This window comes from Anomaloglossus baeobatrachus, chromosome 5, assembly GCF_048569485.1.
Source record: "Anomaloglossus baeobatrachus isolate aAnoBae1 chromosome 5, aAnoBae1.hap1, whole genome shotgun sequence".
Lineage (NCBI taxonomy): Eukaryota > Metazoa > Chordata > Amphibia > Anura > Aromobatidae > Anomaloglossus > Anomaloglossus baeobatrachus.
The window spans coordinates 128322193-128347172 of NC_134357.1; the positions used below are offsets into that span (position 1 = coordinate 128322193).

Sequence of the window (24980 nt, forward strand, 5' to 3'; positions counted from 1 at the left end):
TCCAAGTCAAAGATGTAGTGACTATTCAATGAGCATAATTAGCGGGGGTCAGAAGCAAGTGACGGCAGAGCCGAAGAAAGAAGCTGGATACAGGTGAATATAGGAAATATTTTTATATCAAAGACATGGGTTTTCTCCGGAACGTCTCACACTGATGTCACACAGATCACATCAGTGTGTGACCCGTGTGACACCCGTGCTGCCGGAGGAAAAACGGACATGTCTCCATTTGTACGTGCGGGTTCACGAGGGATCACACGGTCTGTGTTGAAACACAGACGTGTGTGTAACTCCAGAGAATAATATGGATATGTGTGGTATCCGTGTTAGAAACGGATGTCACACATACCTGAAACACGGACGTCTGAAACCGGCCTAAGGCTAGTTTCACACTTGCGTTGAACGGTATCCGTTGCATTGCGTTGTGTGACGGATGCAACGGTGTTGCATATAGTGGCACAACGGATGCAACGGATGCTGCAAAACAACGGAATCCATTTTGATTTTTTTTTTTTTTTTTACAGTTTTACCGGCGGCAGACTATTGTGAACGATTAGCTGATCGCTCCCTGCAGCCGGCCGCCGGGTGATCAGCTGATCGCTCCCTGCAGCCGGCCGCCGGGTGATCAGCTGATCGCTCCCTGCAGCCGGCCGCCGTGTGATCAGCTGATCGCTCCCTGCAGCTGGCCGCCGGGTGATCAGCTGAGCACTGTCACATGCCGGCGCCCGGGCATGCCGGCGGGCGCTCAGCTGAGCGCTGTCACTTGCCGGTGCCCGGGCATGCCGGCGGCCGGTCGCTCAGCTGAGCGCTGTCACTTGCCGACGGCCGGGCGCTCAGCTGCACGATCGTCCACCGCGAGCCAAAATAAAGTTTGTGATTTAAAAAAAAAAAAAAAGAGCATGCGCAGTGAAATCCAGAGGATTCCGCTGCTCAAAACAACATTACATGCTGCGTTCCTCCCGCTGGGCGGAAGCAACGGAGCGTCGCCCAGCGGAAGCAACGCAGGTCCTTTTGGTACAATCCGTCAACCATACAAGTCTATGGGAAAGAGCGGAATCCGTTAACGGATTCCGCTGCTTTCCAAAAGGGCGGATTGTAACGGAAGGAAAACAACGCAAGCGTGAACGTATCCTTAGAGATACCTGGTCACCTCTCTGATGTCAGACTGCTATTTATCCTCTCTGAAACTGACCCTAATAATAGTAGCAGAGGTCCATTCACTCAGTTGCATAATAAAAGCAGCGGGATGCCTCCTGCCCCTAGTGATATCTCAGCAATTGACATTTTTGTCCAATTGGTATCTAAAGATTTTAACTCGACAAGTTTTTCCAAATTTCTTTTTGGCTTGAATGATAATAATTTAGGTCTCTCCTTTACATTGGAGAGTCACCCTTCTGAACTACTGAAGGCCCACACCTACCTACGCCTTGTTAAGATGGGAGAGTAATTACCCTGTACCACTAAGAAAGGACTCACCAAGGGACATTACCTGAGTATCCATTGAAATTGTTCCCTCGTTAAAGATTTTAAACACCAAGCCTCTGATCTATGTTGATGCTTTTGAAAAAGATGGTACCTTGATAGCATCCTCAGGACTGTCTATGAGGGAGTCAGAGCTAGTGATAGATATCAGCTACTTGTCCCGAATCCCTAAGAACAAAGGAAGATGTAGTCCGGTATATCACAACTTTTGATAACTGCTCCCCACAAGTTCGTAAAATTTAGTAAAAACTTTGACCCATCTTCCAGATGGATGGTGACATTGTAGAACTGGTGGGTCAAATACCCCTCTTATACCTTTAAAAGAGGCAAATCACGAGCAGATACAGTGCCTTGCGAAAGTAGTCAGCCCCCTTGAATTTTTCAACCTTTTACCACATTTCAGACTTCAAACATAAACATAAACATTTTGAATTTTATGTTGAAGATTTTGAATTTTATGTTGAAGAATAAACAACAAATGGGACACAATTGTGAAGCTGAAGAATATTTATTATTATAAATTTTTGTAAAAAATAACTGAAAAGTGGGGTGTGCAATATTATTCGGCCCCTTTAAGTTAATACTTTGTAGGGCCACCTTTTGCTGTGATTACAGCTGCAAGTCACTTGGGGTATGTCTCTATTAGTTTTGCACATCGAGAGACTGAAATTCTTGACCATTCTTCCTCTGCCAACTGCTCGAGCTGAGTGAGATTGGATGGAGAGCATTTGTCAACAGCAGTTTTCAGCTCTTTCCACAGATTCTCAATTGGATTCAGGTCTGGACTTTGACTTGGCCATTCTAACACCTGGATACGTTTATTTGTGAACCATTCCATTGTAGATTTTGCTTTATGTTTTGGAACATTGTCTTGTTGAAAGACAAATCTCCGTCCCAGTCTCAGATTTTTTGCAGACTCCAACAGGTTTTCTTCAAGAATGGTCCTGTATGTGGCTCCATCCATCTTCCCATCAATTTTAACCATCTTCCCTGTCTCTGCTGAAGCAAAGCAGGCTCAAACCATGATGCTACCACCACCATGTTTGACAATGGGGATGGTGTGTTCAGGGTGATGAGCTGTGTTGCTTTTACCCCAAACATATCGTTTGGCATTGTGCCTAAAAAGTTCGATTTTTGCTTTCATCTGACCAGAGCACCTTCTTCCACATATTTGGCGTGTCTCCCAGGTGGCTTGTGGCAAACTTTAAACAACACTTTTTATGGATATCTTTGAGAAATGGCTTTCTTCTTGCTACTCTTCCATAAAGGCCAGATTTGTGCAGTGTACGATTGATTGTTGTCCTATGAACAGATTCTCCCACCTCAGCTGTAGATCTCTGCAGTTCATCCAGAGTGATCATGGGCCTCTTGGCTGCATCTCTGATCAGTATTTTCCTTGTTTAACATGAAATTTTTAATGGACGATCGGGTCTTGGTAGATTTGCAGTGGTATGATACGCCTTCCATTTCAATATGATTGCTTGCACAGTGCTTCTTGGGATGTTTAAAGTTTTGGAAATCTTTTTGCAACCAAATCCTGCTTTAAGCTTCTCCAGAACAGTATCATGGACCTGCCTGTTGTGTTCCTTCGTCTTCATGATGCTCTCTGTGCTTTAAACAGAACACTGAGTCTATCACAGAGCAGATGCTTTTATACGGAGACTTCTTTGCACAGTTGGATTATATTTATCATCATCAGTCATTTAGGACAACATTGGATCATTCAGAGATCATCAATGAACTTTTGGAGTGAGTTTTCTGCACTGAAAGCAAAGGGGCTGCATATTATTGCACACCCCAATTTTCAGTTTTTTATTTTTTACAAAAATTTAAAATAAGCAATAAATATCTTTCAACTTCACAATTGTGTCCCACTTGTTGATTCTTCACCATAAAATTTATTTTTTTTATCTTTATGTTTGAAGCCTGAAATGTGGGAAAAGGTTGAAAAATTCAAGGGGGCACTTTCGCAAGGCACTATAGATTAGTTCATAGCCATTTTGTGCCACCAAGTTCGTGTACATGGCTATCATCTAACATCAAGGGGTCTTTTAAGTGTCAAGGTGATGTAGCATGCCCAGTGATAAAAACCTTCACGAGCACTGTAACAAGCATGGAATATCAGATTTACACTTTTATTAACTACAAAACAAAGGGGGTCATATACAAGGACACATGTTCCTGTGGCCTTGAATATGTGGGCAAAACAAAGCGAGAACTTAGAAGAAAAGTGGTGGAACATCTTAGGGACATTGCAATACAAAGGATACAGCTTTGGTGAGGCATATCAGTTCAGCACATACCAGTTGACTGTTCCGGTTTGAGGTTCATGGGTATCGACCATGTAAAAATTACACCTAAAGTGCTGGCCAAAAGTATTGGCACCCCTGCAATGCTGTCAGATAATACTCAGTTTCTTCTTGAAAATGATTGCAATCACAAATTCTTTGGTATTATTAACTTCATTTAATTTGTCTTCAATGGAAAAAAATAAAAAAATGTCATAAAGCCAAATTGAATATAATTCCACACCAAACATTAAAAGGGGGTGTACAAAATTATAAGAACTGTTTGAAAAATCATGTGATGCTTCTCTAATTTGTGTAATTAACAGCACCTGTAACTTACCTGTGGCACCTAACAGGTGTTGGCAATAACTAAATCACACTTGCAGCCAGTTGACATGGATTAAAGTTGACTCAACCTCTGTCCTGTGTCCTTGTGCGTACCACATTGAGCATGGAGAAAAGAAAGAAGACCAAAGAACTGTCTGAGGACTTGAGAATCCACATTGTGAGGAAGCATGAGCAATCTCAAGGCTACAAGTCCATCTCCAAAGACCTGAAAGTTCCTGTGTCTACGATGCGCAGTGTCATCAAGAAGTTTAAAGCCCATGGCACTGTGGCTAACCTGCCTAGATGTGGAAGGAGAAGAAAAATTGCCGAGAGATTTCAACGCAAGATTGTGCGGATGGTGGATAAAGAACCTCGACTAACATCCAAACAAGTTCAAGCTGCCCTGCAGTCCGACGGTACAACAGTGTCAACCCGTACTATCCGTCGGCGTCTGAATAAAAAGGGACTGTATAGTAGGATACTCAGGAAGACCCCACTTCTTACCCCAAAACATAAAAAAGCCAGGCTGGAGTTTGCCAAAACTTACCTGAGAAAGCCTAAAACGTTTTGGAAGAATGTCTCTGGTCAGATGAGACAAAAGTAGAGCTTTTCCAGGAAAAAAAAAGAAGCATTCAAAGAAAAGAACACTGTAGCTACAGTCAAACATGGCGGAGGTTCCCTGATGTTTTGGGGTTGCTTTGCTGCCTCTGCCACTGGACTGTTTGACCGTGTGCATGGCATTATGAAGTCTGAAGACTACCAACAAATTTTGCAACATAATGTAGGGCCCAATGTGAGAAACAAGGGTCTCCCTCAGAGATCAAGGGTCTTCCAGCAGGACAATGACCCAAAACACACTTCAAAAAGCACTAGAAAATGGTTTGAGATAAAGCACTGGAGACTACTTAAGTGGCCAGCAATGAGTCCAGACCTGAATCCCATAGAACACCTGTGGAGAGGTCTCAAAATGGCAGTTTGGAGAAGGTGCCCTTCAAATCTCAGGGACCTGGAGCAGTTTGCCAAAGAAGAATGGTCTAAAATTCCAGCAGAGCATTGTAAGAAACTCATTGATGGTTACCGGAAGCGGTTGTTCGCAGTTATTTTGGATAAAGGTTGTGCAACCAAGTATTAGGCTAAGGGTGCCAATACTTTTGTCGGGCCCATTTTTGGAGTTTTGTGTGAAATGATCAATGATTTGATTTTTGTTTCATTCTCTTTTGTGTTTTTTCATTGCAAGCAAAATAAATGAAGATAATAATACCAAAGAATTTGTGATTGCAATCATTTTCAAGAAGAAACTGAGTATTATCTGACAGAATTGCAGGGGTGCCAATACTTTTGGCCTGCACTATACAGGTGGAATCTGGGACCGCTCTTTACTACAACAAGAATCCAGGTGGATTGTCATTAGGTGTTGTGCTCCTCATTCCCTAGGTGTCATGGCAACTTCAGACTCTGTTCCCATTCTGAGGTAGGGGTGGGGGCTGTGTTGTCTCAGGGTTTGTCACTAGGTAAGCTTCGCCCATGTGCTTTTTTGTTAAGAATTTGTCACCAGCTGAAAGCAATTATGACATAGGTAATTTTTCACCATCAAGTTGGCATTTGAGGAATGGCGACACTTCTGGGAGAGGACCACTCACCCTGTTACGGTTATTACAGACCATAAAAATCTTTTATATCTTGAGTCTGTTATGCGCCTTTCTCCAAGACAAGCTTGGTGGTCTTTATTCTTAAACAGGTTTGATTTTTTTGTTACTTACCGTCCTGGATCAAAAAACACTAAGGTAGATGCGTTTTCAGGAGCTTTCCAGATGGAGAACCGCGTGACGAAGTGGTGCCCATCCTGTTGAAAGGTGTGGTGGTGTCGACACTCCCAGCTAACAAGTCATTTGTTCCTTTTGAACCTTCGTCTTAAACGTTTTTGTGGGAGCATCATGATTCTGTCCTTGCTGGTCACCCTGTGGTAAAATGCACACTGGATTTCCTGTTACGTCATTTCTGGTGGCCCAAAATCCAGAGGGGCGTGGTCTCCTATGTGTTCACTTGTACCACCTGTGCGCATTCTAAGCCTTCACACTCTCGTCCGTCTGGGTTTCTGCTACTGTTAAGTGTACAGATGTTTCCATGGATTTTATTACTGATCTGCCTCCTTCTGCTGGTAGCATGGTGATTTTGGTTGTGATGGACAGGTTTTCCAAAATGACACATTTTGTTGTTTTACCATCTCAGCCTAATGCCAAGGCGTTAGCTTGGGTGTTCATATGGGAGATTGTCAGACTCCATGCAGTCCCATCTGACATTGTATCCGATAGGGGTACTCAATTTATGGCTAATTTTTGAAGAGCGTTCTGCTTCCGCTTGGGGGTTGAATTGTCTCACTCTTCAGCTTTCCATCCACAGACGAATTTGCAAACTCTCATCTCTTTTTTTTGTGTCTATGGTCTACATCCTCAATTACAATTAGGTCCAGAAATATTTGGACAGTGACACAAGTTTTGTTATTTTAGCTGTTTACAAAAACATGTTCAGAAATACAATTATATATATAATATGGGCTGAAAGTGCACACTCCCAGCTGCAATATGAGAGTTTTCACATCCAAATCGGAGAAAGGGTTTAGGAATCATAGCTCTGTAATGCATAGCCTCCTCTTTTTAAAGGGACCAAAAGTAATTGGACAAGGGACTCTAAGGGCTGCAATTAACTCTGAAGGCGTCTCCCTCGTTAACCTGTAATCAATGAAGTAGTAAAAGGTCTGGGGTTGATTACAGGTGTGTGGTTTTGCATTTGGAAGCTGTTGCTGTGACCAGACAACATGTGGTCTAAGGAACTCTCAATTGAGGTGAAGCAGAACATCCTGAGGCTGAAAAAAAAGAAAAAATCCATCAGAGAGATAGCAGACATGCTGTCACGCTCCCCGGGTCCTCACCCCCGTCCCCCGGCTCACCTGCCACGCTCTCCGCTCCCCAGTCACCGGCTTCCGTCCGTCCCAGGGCTCCGGGCCCCCGATCCCGGCGCCCGACAGCTTCCCTGGACCTGGCCGGCTCCCCTGCGTCCTCCTCGCAGCCTCCCTCCCTGGCTTCTGGCACCCGGGCGGCGCGCATGCGCATTAGGGCGCGCGCGCGGTCACTGACCCTTTCTTAAAGGGCCAGCGTCCATTAACAGGAAATGAGGTTGCACAGGTACAGGGTATATAAGGGGTCATTGTCCAAGGGGGCGGGGCCTGATCTTCGTGTTCCCTGAGCTAGGAGTCAGGTCTCCTGGTGTTACTGTGCTCGTACTCACCTATCTCTCTTTGTAGAGCCGTGCCTGCTTCGCCATCCAGTCTGCCGTGTCCTGATCCCCGCACGCTGTCCGTCTGCCATCTGACAGTCCGTACCATCCCGGATCCCTGCGGTGACCCGTCATCTTGCTCCAGAGGTTCCGGACCCCGCCTGATATCACCTCGGCCTCCGAACCTGAGCTACGTCACCAAGACCACCTTCTGTGACTCCGTGGTCCCTGGGACTCCTCCGCTGCCTTCACTTGCACGGACTGTTCTACTGCCCATCAGTGCTTCAGCTGCCGGACTCCCTACCACCATCTCAGAGAGTTCGGTCCAGTGGATCCACCTCCTGGGTCTGCCCGACCGCCCGGCCGTGACAGTAAGATCAGGCCATGGATCCCGCTGCAGCACTATTGGCCCTGCAAGAGGAACTCCAACGCCAGCGTGAAGTCCAGACCCGCATGCTGCAATTTATGACCTCCGTGGACACCCGCCTGTACACGTTACAAGCATCCATGACGCCTGCGGCACTCAGGTCCTCCAATGGACAATCCACGGCTCCCGCACCAGTGGCAGCCTCGTCGGGTGCTTCCCAACTCCGGTTGGCTTCACCACCTCGTTATTCTGGAGATCCCAAGACCTGCAGGGGCTTCATCAACCAATGTTCCCTTCATTTCACGCAGCTGCCACATCTATTCGCCTCCGACCAAGCCAAGGTCGCCTTTATAATGTCCCACCTAGAGGGCGAGGCACTGGCGTGGATGAACCCCTTGTGGGAGAAGGAGGACCCTGTGACCAAGAACCTTCGAGAGTTCCTGCAGGCCTTTCGCAGTACCTTTGACGAGCCGGGACGCGCCTCTGCGTCTGCTTCATCACTTCTCCGCCTACGTCAAGGAACACTGACGGTGGGCCAATACGCCATCCGTTTCCGCACTTTGGCTTCTGAACTCGGGTGGAATAATGAGGCCCTGACAGCCGCCTTCTGGGAGGGACTCTCGAGTCGCATCAAAGATGAGTTGGCGGGTCGTGACTTGCCCTCCACCCTAGATGCCCTGATTGCCCTGGCTACTCGAGTGGACATTCGTTTTCAGGAGCGCTCTAAAGAGCTGTCTCGTGAGAGACGACCGGTACGGCATTCCTCACCTCCCCAGAAGCCCTCCGCACCTCAGTCATCAACAGCTGGGATTCCCGTCCACGAGCCTATGCAGATTGACCGAGTACGACAGTCTGAACAGCGTCGAGCAGAGCGGCTCGCCAAGGGCCTCTGCTTTTACTGCGGAGAGGGCACACACCTGCTACGCGCCTGTCCAGAGAGGCCGGGAAACTCCAAAGCCTAGGGTTGGTAGGAGAGGCCACCCTAGGTGCTGGGACTCTCTCCGACCCGGTTATGTGGACTGTGCAAGTGTCAACGGGAGAGACACGGTTCACGGCTGAGGCATACCTCGATTCCGGGGCAGCAGGCAATTTCATTCAGCAGGCCACGGTGGACAAGTACCAGCTGCCTGTTACTCCACTTGACAAACCCCTCGTGATAGCCTCTGTGGATGGGAGACCCCTCTCTGATACCATCTCCTGGGTCACCAGACCGGTCGAACTACGTATCGGTGCCCTGCACACCGAGAACATCTCTCTCTACGTCCTTCCACACATGTCCCATCAAATCCTGCTGGGACTTCCCTGGTTGCGGACACACGAACCCTCAGTCAGCTGGGGTACTGGCGAAATCACCCGATGGGGCCCTTCTTGTCATGAGAAGTGTCTGAAGTCCATACCACACATCCGACGACCTCCGGTTCCAGAGAACCTACCGGAACTGCCCTCGGCCTATTGGTCCTTCGCAGACGTTTTCGACAAGAAGGAGTCTGAGGTACTTCCGCCACACCGTCCCTACGATTGTGCCATCGACCTGCTCCCAGGAACAACACCACCTCGAGGACGGATATATCCGTTGTCCCCAGCCGAAACCAGGGCCATGTCTACCTACATCACAGAGAGCCTGGCTAAGGGATTCATCCGGAGATCCTCCTCTCCTGCGGGAGCGGGCTTCTTCTTCGTTAAGAAGAAAGAGGGTGACCTACGCCCCTGCATCGACTACCGGGGTCTGAATCAGATCACCGTAAAGAACAAGTACCCTCTGCCGCTCATCCCCGAATTGTTCGACCGGCTCAGAGGAGCCCGTGTGTTCACCAAACTGGATCTTCGGGGTGCTTACAACCTAGTTCGTATCCGCTCTGGGGACGAATGGAAGACCGCGTTTAATACTCGCGATGGGCACTATGAATACTGCGTGATGCCCTTCGGCCTATGTAATGCACCAGCAGTCTTCCAAGAATTGGTGAACGACATCTTCCGGGACCTCCTCTACGTCTGTGTAGTAGTGTATCTGGATGACATCCTTATCTACTCTCCGGACCTCCAGACCCACAGAGAGAACGTCCAGCTGGTCCTACAACGACTGAGAGAGAATCGTCTATACGCCAAATATGAGAAGTGTGTCTTTGAGCAGTCTTCTCTCCCTTTCCTGGGATACATCATCTCGGGTACTGGACTGCAAATGGATCCTAAGAAGGTGTCCTCCATACTCAACTGGCCTCCCCCTTCTGGACTAAAGGCAATCCAACGGTTCCTGGGATTTGCCAACTACAACCGCCAGTTCACCTTGGAGGTGGATGCCTCCTCCTCGGGAGCCGGAGCAGTGCTCATGCAAAAGTCCTCCTCCGGGAAGATGGTTACATGCGGTTTCTTCTCCAAGAGCTTCTCTGCACCTGAACGTAATTACACCATCGGTGACCGAGAACTATTGGCGGTCAAACTGGCTCTGGAGGAATGGCGCTACCTCCTGGAAGGAGCAGTGTACCCCGTGATTATCTACACGGACCACAAGAACCTGGAATACCTACGGTCCGCTCAGCGACTGAACCCACGGCAAGCCAGGTGGTCCTTATTCTTTGCCAGGTTCGACTTCCAGCTCCATTTCCGACCCGCAGACAAGAATGTACGTGCGGATGCCTTGTCTAGGTCTTTCATGCCCATGGAGCAGGAGGAAGAGACTACCCAGCCTATCATCCCTCCTAGCAAGATTATTCCGGTGGCCCCTGTCACCCTGGCCCAGATACCGCCCGGAAAGACCTATGTCTCTGAGACTGACAGGCAAAAGGTGTTACACTGGGGTCATGCCTCGAAAACAGCCGGTCATGCAGGCCAGAAGAGAACATGGGGTGCGATTGTACGCCATTATTGGTGGCCATCCCTTCGCACGGACGTCGCTGCTTTTGTCTCTGCCTGCTCCTCTTGTGCCAGGAACAAGACGCCCAAACACCTGCCCTATGGCCGTCTTCTGCCTCTGCCGATACCCACAATTCCGTGGCAACACATAGCGATGGATTTTATTACGGACTTGCCATTATCCTCTGGACACACAGTCATATGGGTCGTGGTGGACCGGTTCTCCAAAATGGCTCACTTCGTCCCTATGGCTGGACTGCCCTCTGCTCAGGAACTCGCGGAAGCCTATATACATCACATCTTCCGCTTGCATGGTTTCCCATCCCACATCGTGTCCGACCGAGGAACTCAGTTTACCTCCCGCTTCTGGAGGGCGCTCTGCAAACATCTGGGTGTGACTCTGGACTTTTCTTCTGCTTACCATCCTCAGTCTAATGGCCAAGTGGAGAGGGTCAATCAAATCTTGACCTCCTTCTTACGTCACTACGTCAACGCCCATCACGACGACTGGTCCACGCTTCTACCTTGGGCTGAATTCTCACATAACCACCACATCAGTGAGTCGTCCTCCAAATCTCCCTTCCATGTAGTTTACGGACTTCAACCCTCCGTCCCGTTGCCTATATCCCCTTCATCGGATGTTCCGGCTGCTGATTCTGCAGTTCGTGACTTTGCTACCATTTGGGACTCTGTCAAAGCGTCCCTTGGGCGCGCTTCCCAGCGGATGAAGAAACACGCTGACAAGAGACGTCTGGATCCTCCGTGTTTCTCTCCTGGTGACCTGGTCTGGCTTGCTTCCCAGTACATCCGATTGAAGATACCTTCCTACAAGCTGGGTCCTCGCTACATCGGGCCGTTTAAGGTCCTCAGCAAGATCAATGAGGTATCCTACAAGCTACAGCTCCCGGCCACGATGAGGATACCCAACTCCTTCCACGTCTCTCTGCTCAAGCCGGTTGTCCTTGGTCCCTTCTCCGCTGCTGCCAGTCCGGCCCCTCCTCCTATTGCCGATGATGACATCTATGCGGTAAGGGATATCGTGGCCATGAAGACCGTACGAGGTCGACAGTTCTTCCTGGTGGACTGGGAAGGGTATGGTCCTGAGGATAGGTCTTGGGAGCCCAGGGAGAACGTGGGCACTCCTCTTATCCGTGCCTTCATGTCCCGGTTGCGGGGAGGGGGGCGTGGGGGGGGGGGTACTGTCACGCTCCCCGGGTCCTCACCCCCGTCCCCCGGCTCACCTGCCACGCTCTCCGCTCCCCAGTCACCGGCTTCCGTCCGTCCCAGGGCTCCGGGCCCCCGATCCCGGCGCCCGACAGCTTCCCTGGACCTGGCCGGCTCCCCTGCGTCCTCCTCGCAGCCTCCCTCCCTGGCTTCTGGCACCCGGGCGGCGCGCATGCGCATTAGGGCGCGCGCGCGGTCACTTTAACAGGAAATGAGGTTGCACAGGTACAGGGTATATAAGGGGTCATTGTCCAAGGGGGCGGGGCCTGATCTTCGTGTTCCCTGAGCTAGGAGTCAGGTCTCCTGGTGTTACTGTGCTCGTACTCACCTATCTCTCTTTGTAGAGCCGTGCCTGCTTCGCCATCCAGTCTGCCGTGTCCTGATCCCCGCACGCTGTCCGTCTGCCATCTGACAGTCCGTACCATCCCGGATCCCTGCGGTGACCCGTCATCTTGCTCCAGAGGTTCCGGACCCCGCCTGATATCACCTCGGCCTCCGAACCTGAGCTACGTCACCAAGACCACCTTCTGTGACTCCGTGGTCCCTGGGACTCCTCCGCTGCCTTCACTTGCACGGACTGTTCTACTGCCCATCAGTGCTTCAGCTGCCGGACTCCCTACCACCATCTCAGAGAGTTCGGTCCAGTGGATCCACCTCCTGGGTCTGCCCGACCGCCCGGCCGTGACACATGCTTGGAGTAGCAAAATCAACAGTTGGGTACATTCTGAGAAAAAAGGAATTGACTGGTGAGCTTGGGAACTCAAAAAAGGCCTAGGCGTCCACGGATGACAACAGTGGTGGATGATCGCCGCATACTTTCTTTGGTGAAGAAGAACCCGTTCACAACATCAACTGAAGTCCAGAACACTCTCAGTGAAGTAGGTGTATCTGTCTCTAAGTCAACAGTAAAGAGAAGACTCCATGAAAGTAAATACAAAGGGTTCACATCTAGATGCAAGCCATTCATCAATTCCAAAAATAGACAGGCCAGAGTTAAATTTGCTGAAAAACACCTCATGAAGCCAGCTCAGTTCTGGAAAAGTATTCTATGGACAGATGAGACAAAGATCAACCTGTACCAGAATGATGGGAAGAAAAAAGTTTGGAGAAGAAAGGGAACGGCACATGATCCAAGGCACACCACATCCTCTGTAAAACATGGTGGAGGCAACGTGATGGCATGGGCATGCATGGCTTTAAATGGCACTGGGTCACTTGTGTTTATTGATAACATAACAGCAGACAAGAGTAGCCGGATGAATTCTGAAGTGTACCGGGATATACTTTCAGCCCAGATTCAGCCAAATGCCGCAAAGTTGATCGGACGGCGCTTCATAGTACAGATGGACAATGACCCCAAGCATACAGCCAAAGCTACCCAGGAGTTCATGAGTGCAAAAAAGTGGAACATTCTGCAATGGCCAAGTCAATCACCAGATCTTAACCCAATTGAGCATGCATTTCACTTGCTCAAATCCAGACTTAAGACGGAAAGACCCACAAACAAGCAAGACCTGAAGGCTGCGGCTGTAAAGGCCTGGCAAAGCATTAAGGAGGAAACCCAGCGTTTGGTGATGTCCATGGGTTCCAGACTTAAGGCAGTGATTGCCTCCAAAGGATTCGCAACAAAATATTGAAAATAAAAATATTTTGTTTGGGTTTGGTTTATTCGTCCAATTACTTTTGACCTCCTAAAATGTGGAGTGTTTGTAAAGAAATGTGTACAATTCCTACAATTTCTATCAGATATTTTTGATCAAACCTTCAAATTAAACGTTACAATCTGCACTTAAATTCTGTTGTAGAGGTTTCATTTCAAATCCAATGTGGTGGCATGCAGAGCCCAACTCGCGAAAATTGTGTCACTGTAGAAATATTTCTGGACCTAACTGTATGTACGTTGCATAAAGATCACTCTTCTAGAGTACCAGAAGAGGACCAGCTAGGGTCACCTTTGGAGTCTACATGGAGAAAAATTCAGCAGCACTTGCTTAGCAAGGGTACTAGGTATCTGTGTGTGGCTGGCGGTAGACATGTGCCTAGTTCGGCCCTGTGTGTGGGTGATTTCGCGTGGTTGTCCACTAAGAACATCAAGCTTAAATTACTTTCACTTAAGTTGGGATCTCGATTCATCAGTCTATTTAGAATGTCTACCGTCATCAACCCGCTGGCCTTCTGGTTGGCGTTACCTACTATTTACAAAATTCAAAATGTATTTCATAAGTCTCTGCTGAAAAAATGTGTGCGTTCGGGAAAACCTATTTTGGTGGACGGTTCACTGGAGTTTGTGGTGTCTAGAATTGTTGACTCCCAGGTTGTTCGGCACTATCTGCAGTATCTGGTGCACTGGCAGGGTTATGATCCTGAGGAGAAGACTTGAGTGCCAGCATCAGATATCTATGCAGAACGACTGGTTACGTCTATTCATCGCCGTCCTGAGTTACAAGGGCCAGTAGATCCTGAGGGTTCAGATGCTTCTCGTAGAGGGAGGGGTATGACATAGCGACTTCAGATTCTGCTCACACTGCAGAGTATGGCAGGCAATCTGATGCTTCTTAGTTGCTCAGCCGGAGTCGGGCGGCGACTGTCTAGTGCTCACTGGTCATCAGTGTGGCAGTAGTTAATTCCTGCTGGCTGGTGAATGCTGCTGGGGTCACAGGTTACTGATGTTCTATCACCGCCACCTCTGGGATATAAAAAATGGTGGAACTAAGCCTCACATGCCGATTAGAGCTCTAGTTTTTCTGGAGCAATACTGGTCCTTGTGTGTGGTGATCCAGTTATAGGTGAACAGTTGATGTTATTGGGTGTGCAGTGGAAATATCCTTTCCATTTATTTCCTCCCTGTACTTTATTTCTGCTTGAATATTTATTGTCTTCTCCTCTGTATGTATATCCTGTGAGTTTGAGTTTTGGTTTTCCCCTGTCTGTTGTTTTTTGTATGGTTCATTTCTCCTGTCCTGGCCCTCCCCTTCAGTGGGCAAGAGGGGGTGCTAGACCAGGGCTACACAGGAGTCAGGCTACGTTGGCAGTCCAGACCTCGCCACCATCAGGCATACCTTTGGGAGAAGGGACAGCGTAGTATCCCTAGTCTGAGGGCCAGTCTAAGCAACCCTACTCCTGGTTTTGGTGTCATATCCATGACATGGATATATTTTCTTAAAACACAGACACCGCAGGCTTTAAATGAACTTCTGACTTTTCACTGTTTCCTTACCTAATTACGGGTTAGTAGGGCCTCCAGTGTAAGCCATCGAGGAGTGGGGGCGCCACTCCTTTTTTTTTTCTTAAGGTGCCAACCCCTGTGGTCAGGTAGAGAATATGTAAGGAAAGGCAGGGTGAAGTTAGGTCCTTTCTAATTTTTCCCCTTTTCCTTAGTTTTTAAGTCTGGAGAAACGTTGCCCCTGAAAATATAATTTATTTCCTTAATAAGTTTATATGCAAATAGTACCCATGAATATGGTTGCTATAGTAATGGAGAGGCTACGGGATCTAGCACAAACGCTGTGATTTTACGTGCATCCTGATAAGATAGCATGATATGCAGGGATGATGTAAATACAGGAAATGACGTTGTCATACCAGAAAGTGACGCCTGCCAAGCGTTCCACGGGTTTAACAACTAAACAGGAAGTGACGCATGTGGATCAAGCACCGCACATGTCATTGGACAGATGAACTTACAGAATGATTGGCGCCTTTTGGGGCGCAATGTAAATGATGTGTGGTGTATTACCACCCTCCCTACCTCCGGTCATTTCCTGTGTGTGTACCTTTTTAAAGGCACTGGTGGCAACGCCCATTCAGATATTCCTAGACACATGCTGCTGATTGCGGACAGCGTCACAATAAGCCATTGTGGCTACATTTAACCCCTGCTCCCTGATGAGTATTTAACAAACTGCATCGGGAGCCTTTCTCTGTGGATGGTTACCCTCCCAGACTAAAAATAGCAGACTGCAGGAATTTGGTGTATACATTTCAGCACCAAATCTGCATCTCTTGGCAAAAAAATGCAGTTTTCTGACTGGAGGTCCAACTATGACCGCACATAAACTGTGTGACGTCACCGCTCGCAGCTGCGGCTCAGTCAGTCTTTGCCTGAAGGCATAGAGTGTGGTCATGTTCTGTGCTCGTGCATTATTACATCAGTATGTAGCAGAGACAGGATCGTCGTGGGACCTTGTGTGGATTACGTCGGAACTGGGTGTTTGGGGTTAATAAATTGATGAAAGAGGTTGTTTTTTTCTATTTTATTTTACATAAAGGATTTTTATTTTTTTTTTCACTTATAGTATTAGTAATGGGGGTGTCTCATATATGTCTGTAATACTATTGTATGTTTGAGGATTTCGATAGCGTTAGGGCAATGACAGCCAGAGACGAGTTTGTGGTACAAGATGTTTTTATGATATGTAACCACGGTAGATACACAACGGAAATACACAGTATAACAAACACAAAAAATACCTTTCTGAAACGGAGCGAAGGGGATTCCCGGGGCCACGCACCGGACTCCCCCAGGGAGACCACCAGAGCGAACCCCTATACAGGGACTGTCCGGCAATCAACCCCGGAAGGCCTAAATGCGGTGCAGCCGGGACACAAGGAGCAAGCGGTAAAGTCCAGAAGTGTCCGTACGGAATGAAAGTCCAGAATGGTTATGAACCGGAAGAAACCGGGCAGACGTGCTGACAAAAGACGGCAGACGGAGTCCGGGCACAGTTTGAAGAAACCGGGTATGGTCCAGAGTCGGTCGGTAGATTTCCAGGAGGATCCAAAGGTAATCAAGTAGCAGCAGCAGCAAAGCAGGAGCACACAGCAAGCAGTATACTCAGGCACTGGACTAAGCTTAGAGGCGGCCTTTTAAGCAGCTGGACAGGAAGTAGGGCAACAGAACACAAAACTCCATGTTAACTGAGGGCAAGCTTTTTCAAAAGAGGACTGGAAAACCCGGAAACCTGACAATGTCTCTCATTACTAATCTAGGTCTTAGAGGCAGATATGAGCTGTCATTAACCCCTTATATTACCCTGATTGCCACCACTCCAGGGCAATCGGGATGAGCGGGGTAAAGTGCTGGGATTTTTGCATCTAATAGATGCGCAAATGTTGGGCAGCTACAGGTTGCTATTTTTAGGCTGGGGGGCCCAATAACCCTAGCCTGAGAATACCAGCCTCCAGCTGTTGGCTTTATCATGGCTGGGTATCAAAATTGGGGGAGACCACACGCAGTTTTTCAAAAATTATTTAAATAACTAAACAAAAGCCGCATAAGTTCCTCTTATTTTGATCCACTGCCAAGAAAGGAATACAGCTGGGGGTTGCAGCCTTTAGCCATAGGCTTTATGTGTGCTGGATATCACATTATGGGGGGAATCCCACTCCAATTTTTTTTTTATTTCTTTATAAACCACTATAGATACGCAGACAGCGTATGTGATTCCAAGGAATCACAGGGTCACACAGGGTGGGGGCGCAGTCTGACTGCAACCAATCTCAGATGCCGGGACTGCTGGTGGCCGATGGAAGCAGGGAATATTTATGAGGGTTACCGAGCGGACTAGGAAGTAGTTACAGTTTGACAGGAGATTCAGTAGGTATAACGCTTCTTCTTTATTCCCTATTTTCTGTCTTTTTCCTTTTTTTTTAATTATCAGGGTGTCGTGAATCCAAACAATTACACAGAGTTCCCTGAGAGCTCCTTGTTTGGGGGTCGGTGCATGGATGGTAGGTATCCGGTACAAACCCCGATCTTTACAGGTTGTATTCACCCATCGCTAGACTATTCTCATCCTGTAATAGTATCTTTTTGGATTTTATCGCCTGACAGCTGTGTATGAGCAACTGTTTGTTGTTTATGTCTTGTGTGTGTTTTTAATAAGGCTTTTTAACCATTATAATTAAAAGCTAAGTTTTATATCAATTGCTGCCTCTGCGAGAAATCAACATCTTAGTAATATCAGATACTTCTTGAGTAATATTTCCTCCATATACATTCTCCAAAAGAGCAGCAAAAAACAGCTGCAACTTGTCACTCATCACTTTCAATGCTGAAAAAAGCAGCAAAAATGCAGAAAGAATTCACATCCGGCTGCTTTCAAAAACGCAGTATCTTGTATTTGCATCAAATCAATGAAAAAACAGCAAAAATGCACCGTGTGAACATAGCCTCTCTGCACATGTAGCACAGCGACGCGAGTCGTTATGATCGCTGCTGCGTCTGCTGTGTTTGACAGGTAAGCAGCGATCATAACAAGGTCGCTGTTGCGTCACAGAAAATGGTGACGTAACAGCGACGTCGTTGCCACTATGTGTGAACCCAGCTTTAGTTTGTATTAGCTACTAGAGAGGAGTGAATAATGTGCAGGGCCCTGGTACGTGTCATGGCCGGAGATGGGGTCCTATGAGCCTTCTATCTGCCGACACCTGCGCCTCCGATCAGTCCCACGTCTTCCGTGGGGACGATGACATCAGGCCAGGCCTACAAATCAGATGTGGCGGCATGTAGGCTGTGACTCTAGTCCGCAGCTATGGAACACTAATGGCGCATGTCCTGCACACAAGCTCTGATTGCTATTCACACAGGCGCTGTATTATGTCATTAGTTACTCCTGTCACTGGAGCTATGACCGGCGTGCACATGCGCTGTACAGAGCAGGCTGGCTCTCGCCGTCCTCCTGGTACTCCGCACTGTAGTGAGCACGCCCCTCGCGTTCTATCATGACGTACGCTGTACGGACACCACCACCTTTCTACACCACGTTCTACACCTCTGCGTCCGAGCGCATGTTCCGGTGACGTCAATGTTTTGCGACAAGCAGCAAGTCGCCCCTTCCTGTTTCCACGTGATTCCTGTGGGCAGCGTGTGCGAGGTCGGAGCGAGAATCATGGCTGATCAAGTGGTACCCAGCGATCTGTTCCCTCATGTGCTGCGTTTTCTGCGCGACAACCAGTTCACTAATGCAGCTAAAGAGTTCGCGAGAGCGACCGGAGTGGTGAGTGACTGGCGGCCATGCTGCATGTGTACGGACCGCAGTGTGTGTACAGTAGGGGGCTGCTGGCGGTACCGGAGCTGTGACCGGTAGTCTTCCTCAGCATTGCTTTCTGCTGTACTGAGGGGCTCTGTGTATGAGCCAGTGCTTGTCATCTGTGAACTCCTGTACCTATGAGAACTGTCCATAGTGTCTGACAGGGTAATATTGTGTGTGGGAGACTGGTCCTCCGGAACAATGCCGCACACACCATTATTGTACCCAGCAAACTGGGGGAAATCACTGGACTCCAATAGTCTTGTTAGTCCCTGGTAGTCTTGTTAGTCCCTGGTAGTCTTGTTAGTCCCTGGTAGTCTTGTTAGTCCCTGGTAGTCTTGTTAGTCCCTGGTAGTCTTGATAGTCCCTGGTAGTCTTGATAGTCCCTGGTAGTCTTGATAGTCCCTGGTAGTCTTGATAGTCCCTGGTAGTCTTGATAGTCCCTGGTAGTCTTGATAGTCCCTGGTAGTCTTGATAGTCCCTGGTAGTCTTGATAGTCCCTGGTAGTCCGTTAGTCCTGTGCTGGTGCCGCAGTAATGTCTTATACGTCCAGCAGTCTGTCCGACCCTTCATTATAAAAAGAAGCCATAATGCATGTGTGAACAGAGCCCTGTGCCACGGTCATCTGGTGTATTATGGGTGCTGGTTCGCACCTCTGTTCAGCCTCATTCCGGCGTCCATGATTGACTCGTGTTCTGAATAATTTTTGGGGGATACATGTACCTATTCTGTGGTTTCTCAACCAAACTCCTGCACATCTGAGAGTCTGGGATATAACTATGCCATCTCAGCGTCTGAATGAGACATTAAAAGGGACAAAGTTAGGTTGTGTGTAAAGTGGGGTGAATTCCCCCCCCCCAGCATTTTTTTTTCTTGCAAATATGCAAAAAATCCTTAATCCAGGAACGTCTATAAGAATCCTGACTTGCTGTGCACGTTCAGGATTTTTTCCTTAACGATTTTGTTGCAAATAAAGTAATGCAGCTAGTCAATTCTTTCTTCATTGTTGCCGTGTGTTTTTGCTGCAATTTGACCCCCATTTTTTTTTTTTTTTTTTATGTGTTGTTTTTTTTTTCATTGCTGGTGAAAGCAATGAAAATAACACACAGAAAAGTGTTTTTTGCCATGGCGGTTTTCCTGCCGGGAGACGCAGATGTGGGTGCAGAATGTCTGTAACCGAATCTGCAACGTGTGCACATAGCCTTAACGGGATAAAGATCCTATCCTAATATGTGGTAGGTGTAGTAATAATAATGTTAGCAAAATACCTCCAGTTAGAAATGATTAGTTATAATACCCTGCACATGAGGCAGGTCATAGCAGCTTAGGTATCCATGGTTATGACAACCCTTAAGCTGACAGTTGCTTGTGGTCGTCACCATGGATACCTATGGTACTGTAATACCCTGCACATGAGATAAGAGACATGGCTATATCAGGAGAGCTATACTACATATCTAATTGGAGGAATTTGCTATTATCACTATTAGTATTATTATACCTACTACATATTAGGATAGGATCTTGAAGATGGGAATACCAGTTAAATTTTAAAGTTAACTTTAATCAATAGATCGTGGAATAATAGTGATTTCCACAACTGGATGTGTGGCTTGATCATACCACATTTCCTGGGCCGGCGAGGAAGTAAAAATGTATAGACATTACAGCATGGGGTCACAGCTGATTCTTTCTGTGAGGTAAAGCATTTCCCTGTCCGTTTTTTAAAAAAAATGTTTTCAAGAATCATCTGTGATTCCCTGCTGTAACGTCTTTGTTTTTTTTTTTTTGCTTCCTCCTCGGCCCAAGAGATGTGGTATGATCAGATCATGTCCCTGTACGGTCAGACACAGCCATTACACAGTACATAGCAGGGGCACATATATAAGATTATCTCAGCAAAGGACTGTGTTTTTTTTTTTGTTTTTTTTTTTTAACATCCAATTGTGGAGATAATTTTTCCAAGATCCTTTGATTAAAATTAACTTTTTTTTGTGGGAAAACCCCTTTTAGGATGTAACACTGGGATTTCCCTCCGGGCATTAGAACTGGAGATGAAGCACTACAGATACTTATAGTGGGTTAAAGGTCTACTTGCAGTAACTGATTTGCAGCATTAAATGACCACTGATCAATAAATACTGGACATAAAATTGACAGTCATTTAATAACCTGATAGGCTGGAAACACGTAACGTTACACACTGCGTGAAGTGTCATCAATCACACAGTGCCCACTAGGCTGCTATTATTCTCAGTAGTGCAGGTCTTACATAGCAGGACGCGCTGTCAAGAATGATGATTATCTGTGTACCTAGTAGATCATGTCACCCGATGACAAGTGTTTTGCTCATTCGAGTGATTGGCAGCCTGTAACTGCAAGATTATTGTGAAATGATAATCCTTCAGTGTAAATGCAGCTTTACTCCAGTTCTAATGAATGGTGGATGGTCCACATGTTGTGTTAGTAATATGGGAACCAAAAGGACCTATATTTCCCTCATCACAGCTACTGTCCATAAAATGCAAGGATAGTCACAAGTTTGTCTTTTAGATTTATTTCTGTAGAAAAACATTAATTTTCTGTTTCCAAGATACAAAAATATTTAATGTTGGTCTTCGACCACATCTCCATTAGGAGCGTTCATTGAAAATTCAGTCAAAAATGTCTGAAAAGTGTGTAGTGGGCTGCACAATTTTTTCAAATAAAATGGACTCGCTAGGAAACGCGAAAGATCAAATTTATATTCAAAAGGAATTTTTATTTTCAGCCCCTAGCTCAAAGCAAAAGGCTGTAATTCGTAGCACAGATATAGACGGGCCTATTATCTCCTTTGTGACATCCGCTGTACATGTGCTACATGTATGGAGCAGGCTCAGGAGCGGAGCCTGCTCCATGCATCTGCTAATGGCTGTGTATTGTGAAGCCAGAACCCAAGACTGAACCGCTAATATTGGGGCTGACTCTGATCCCAGCAGTGGATCCCACTTGTTGCCACCGTCTGCATTTAGGCCGGTTTGAGACATCCGTGTTTCAGGTTCGTGTGACATCAGTTTTTAAAACGAATGCCACACGTACCCATGTTATTATTTGCTGTTAATCACACGTCCGTGTTTTCACACAGACCGTGTGACCTCTCATGACCCCGCACGCACACACGCAGGCATGTCCGTTTTTTTCCGGCAGCACGGGTGTCACACGGATCGCACACTGATGTGATTCGTGTGACATCAGTGTGACACGTACCGGAGAAAACACAGGTCTTTTTAATAAAAAGATTTTCTATATTTACCTCTCTCCAGCGCTGCTGTCTCTGGCTCTGCTGCCTCCTGCTCCTTATCGCCGCTCATTATACTCACTGAATATTCAGTGCCCTGTTAAGCTGGAAGCCGGAGCATTGCGGGGACTTCAGTGCCGGGGACCGCATCGCTGGATGAGTATACAGCAGAATGTGTGTGTGTGTGTGTGTGTGTGTGTGTGTTCAGTGTATACGTGTGTGTGTGTGTGTAGTGGGAACCTGTAAGCCGGATCATCGCAGGGACAGCATCGGGGACTCATCACAGTTCCCAATGAACTCTGATGAACCCGTAAAACTGTAGGGCGGGGGTCAACAGGATGTCATCAGAGTTCATTGGGAACTTCAATGACCTCCTGGGTGTCACTGTGCTTGCAGAATACTCACCTGTCCCTGTGATGCTGTCCTCTGCGGTGCTGTATCCAGCGCTGTCCTCGCGATGTTCCAGCTTCAAGGTCCTGAGTGCAGTGAATAATCGATGACTATAATGAGCGGCGGTCAGGAGCGGGAGGAAGCAGAGCCGGAGACAGCAGGTAAATATGGAAAATCTTATTTCACAGACCCGTGTTTTCTCCGGTACCTGTCACACGTATGCACATACTTGTGACACACGTGTGACCATAACCATGCATGTGACTGGTGCCTGATTAAACACGGATGTCTGAAACCGGCCTTAAGAAATAGGACACCAATTTTTCATTGTCCAATTGAACCAGCTATGCAATCGGTGGGTCCTGATTGTGCTGTCCTGGCAGACAAGAGGCCGCCCATGTCTGCCATGTTTATTTCTACAGTAGACTGCAATACTACAGATTTGAGCAAGCAAATGTAGGTCCATATAAAGACTAATGGAGAGTATAAAAAATAATAATAAATATAAATAAATTTAAAAAAAAATCACTTTGCTCCTCCCCAAAAAATTGAATACAGAAATTAAACACATTAGTCTCTCATGGTTAACAAAATAGTACGAATACATCTTGTCCCTCAAAAATTCAAATGTTCATGGGGTGATCCAATACTTAAATTGTCCTAAATTTTTATTTTTACTCCTTAAACACATTTGTAACTATCTTTATCACACAATACCCTACATTTCTCTCTATCCTGTTAATTCCTAATTGTGTTTTTTTTTTGTACTGCACTTCCTGTGACGTTTCTCTTGAGAGGCGTCTCAAACATGACTTCATAGGAGGTTGAGGCTGAAGTCGCCTCTCAGCAGCGTCTATCTCCCCTCTTGGTACAGGGAGTCAATGGGGTGTTGTTGCAGTTACTTGTTCCAGTTTCTTGCATTGCTGCCTGCTGAAGATGTCCTGAATCCATGGCGTTGCTAGCAGCTGTGGGAGAAGTGACCAAGATGTTCACAATATGCTTCTGTCTCCACCGGCTGTAGCATTTTAGGCTATGTTCACATTTCTTTAATAAAAAAAAAAAATAAATAAAAAAAAGTTTTCAGAATATGGCAACACAAAGTAGTGCTATTGCTATTTGTCACCTTCCATTTGTTAGGGCCCATACAGCCCCATAGACCTATTACAGTGTGGGCCGTTCACCTGTCCAGGTATATTGGTGTACCGAGATGTAGTGGCCCATACAAACACATGGAAACGCCCCATTATGATCTGAGTCGCCAATGTAATATGTTCATGGAAGAAATCAGATAGCACTGGGATGGCGCCTGTTTGTTGTTTGCTTTTTTGTTTGTTAAAAAAAACCCAAAAACCTGGAAAAACTGCCTTTATTTTTAATCTTTAGGAAAATTACTGAAACTCTAATAAGAACTGATACATAACTGAAACTGATGAAAATCTGATCCAAAGCACCAATGAAAATCAGACTGTTTAATGTGTACAAGAGAAATCACTGACGTTTATATCAGCCCCTTAACATGCCTGTAATGTCCCCTATAAGGCGGGACATGGCAGTCTGCTGCAGAGGCTCCTGGTGGGCTGGTAGATGCTGGTGCTGAGGCTCCTGGTGGGCTGGTAGATGCTGGTGCTGAGGCTCCTGGTGGGCTGGCAGATGCTGGTGCTGAGGCTCCTGGTGGGCTGGCAGATGCTGGTGCTGAGGCTCCTGGTGGGCTGGCAGATGCTGGTGCTGAGGCTCCTGGTGGGCTGGTAGATGCTGGTGCTGAGGCTCCTGGTGGGCTGGTAGATGCTGGTGCTGAGGCTCCTGGTGGGCTGGTAGATGCTGGTGCTGAGGCTCCTGGTGGGCTGGTAGATGCTGGTGCTGAGGCTCCTGGTGGGCTGGTAGATGCTGCTGCTGAGGCTCCTGGTGGGCTGGTAGATGCTGCTGCTGAGGCTCCTGGTGGGCTGGTAGATGCTGCTGCTGAGGCTCCTGGTGGGATTGGTTGGTGCTGAGGCTCCTGGTGGGCTGGTAGATGCTGAGGCTCCTGGTGGGCTGGTAGATGCTGAGGCTCCTGGTGGGCTGGTAGATGCTGAGGCTCCTGGTGGGCTGGTAGATGCTGAGGCTCCTGGTGGGCTGGTAGATGCTGAGGCTCCTGGTGGGCTGGTAGATGCTGAGGCTCCTGGTGGGCTGGTAGATGCTGAGGCTCCTGGTGGGCTGGTAGATGCTGAGGCTCCTGGTGGGCTGGTAGATGCTGAGGCTCCTGGTGGGCTGGTAGATGCTGAGGCTCCTGGTGGGCTGGTAGATGCTGAGGCTCCTGGTGGGCTGGTAGATGCTGAGGCTCCTGGTGGGCTGGTAGATGCTGAGGCTCCTGGTGGGCTGGTAGATGCTGAGGCTCCTGGTGGGCTGGTAGATGCTGAGGCTCCTGGTGGGCTGGTAGATGCTGAGGCTCCTGGTGGGCTGGTAGATGCTGAGGCTCCTGGTGGGCTGGTAGATGC

The 24980-nt window shown here is 47.6% G+C and overlaps 1 protein-coding gene across 2 annotated transcripts in view; it reads left to right on the plus strand.

Moving 5' to 3' along the window:
* Positions 1-18638: 18638 nt before the first annotated feature.
* The window catches only part of NOLC1 (nucleolar and coiled-body phosphoprotein 1), an 81346-nt gene continuing 75004 nt past the window's right edge, over positions 18639-24980 (plus strand). For both annotated transcript variants that reach the window (XM_075348877.1, XM_075348878.1), the window contains exon 1: positions 18639-18809. In XM_075348877.1, the coding sequence (XP_075204992.1) occupies positions 18702-18809 (108 nt within the window). In that variant the 5' untranslated portion in view covers positions 18639-18701. The remainder of the gene's footprint in view (positions 18810-24980) is intronic.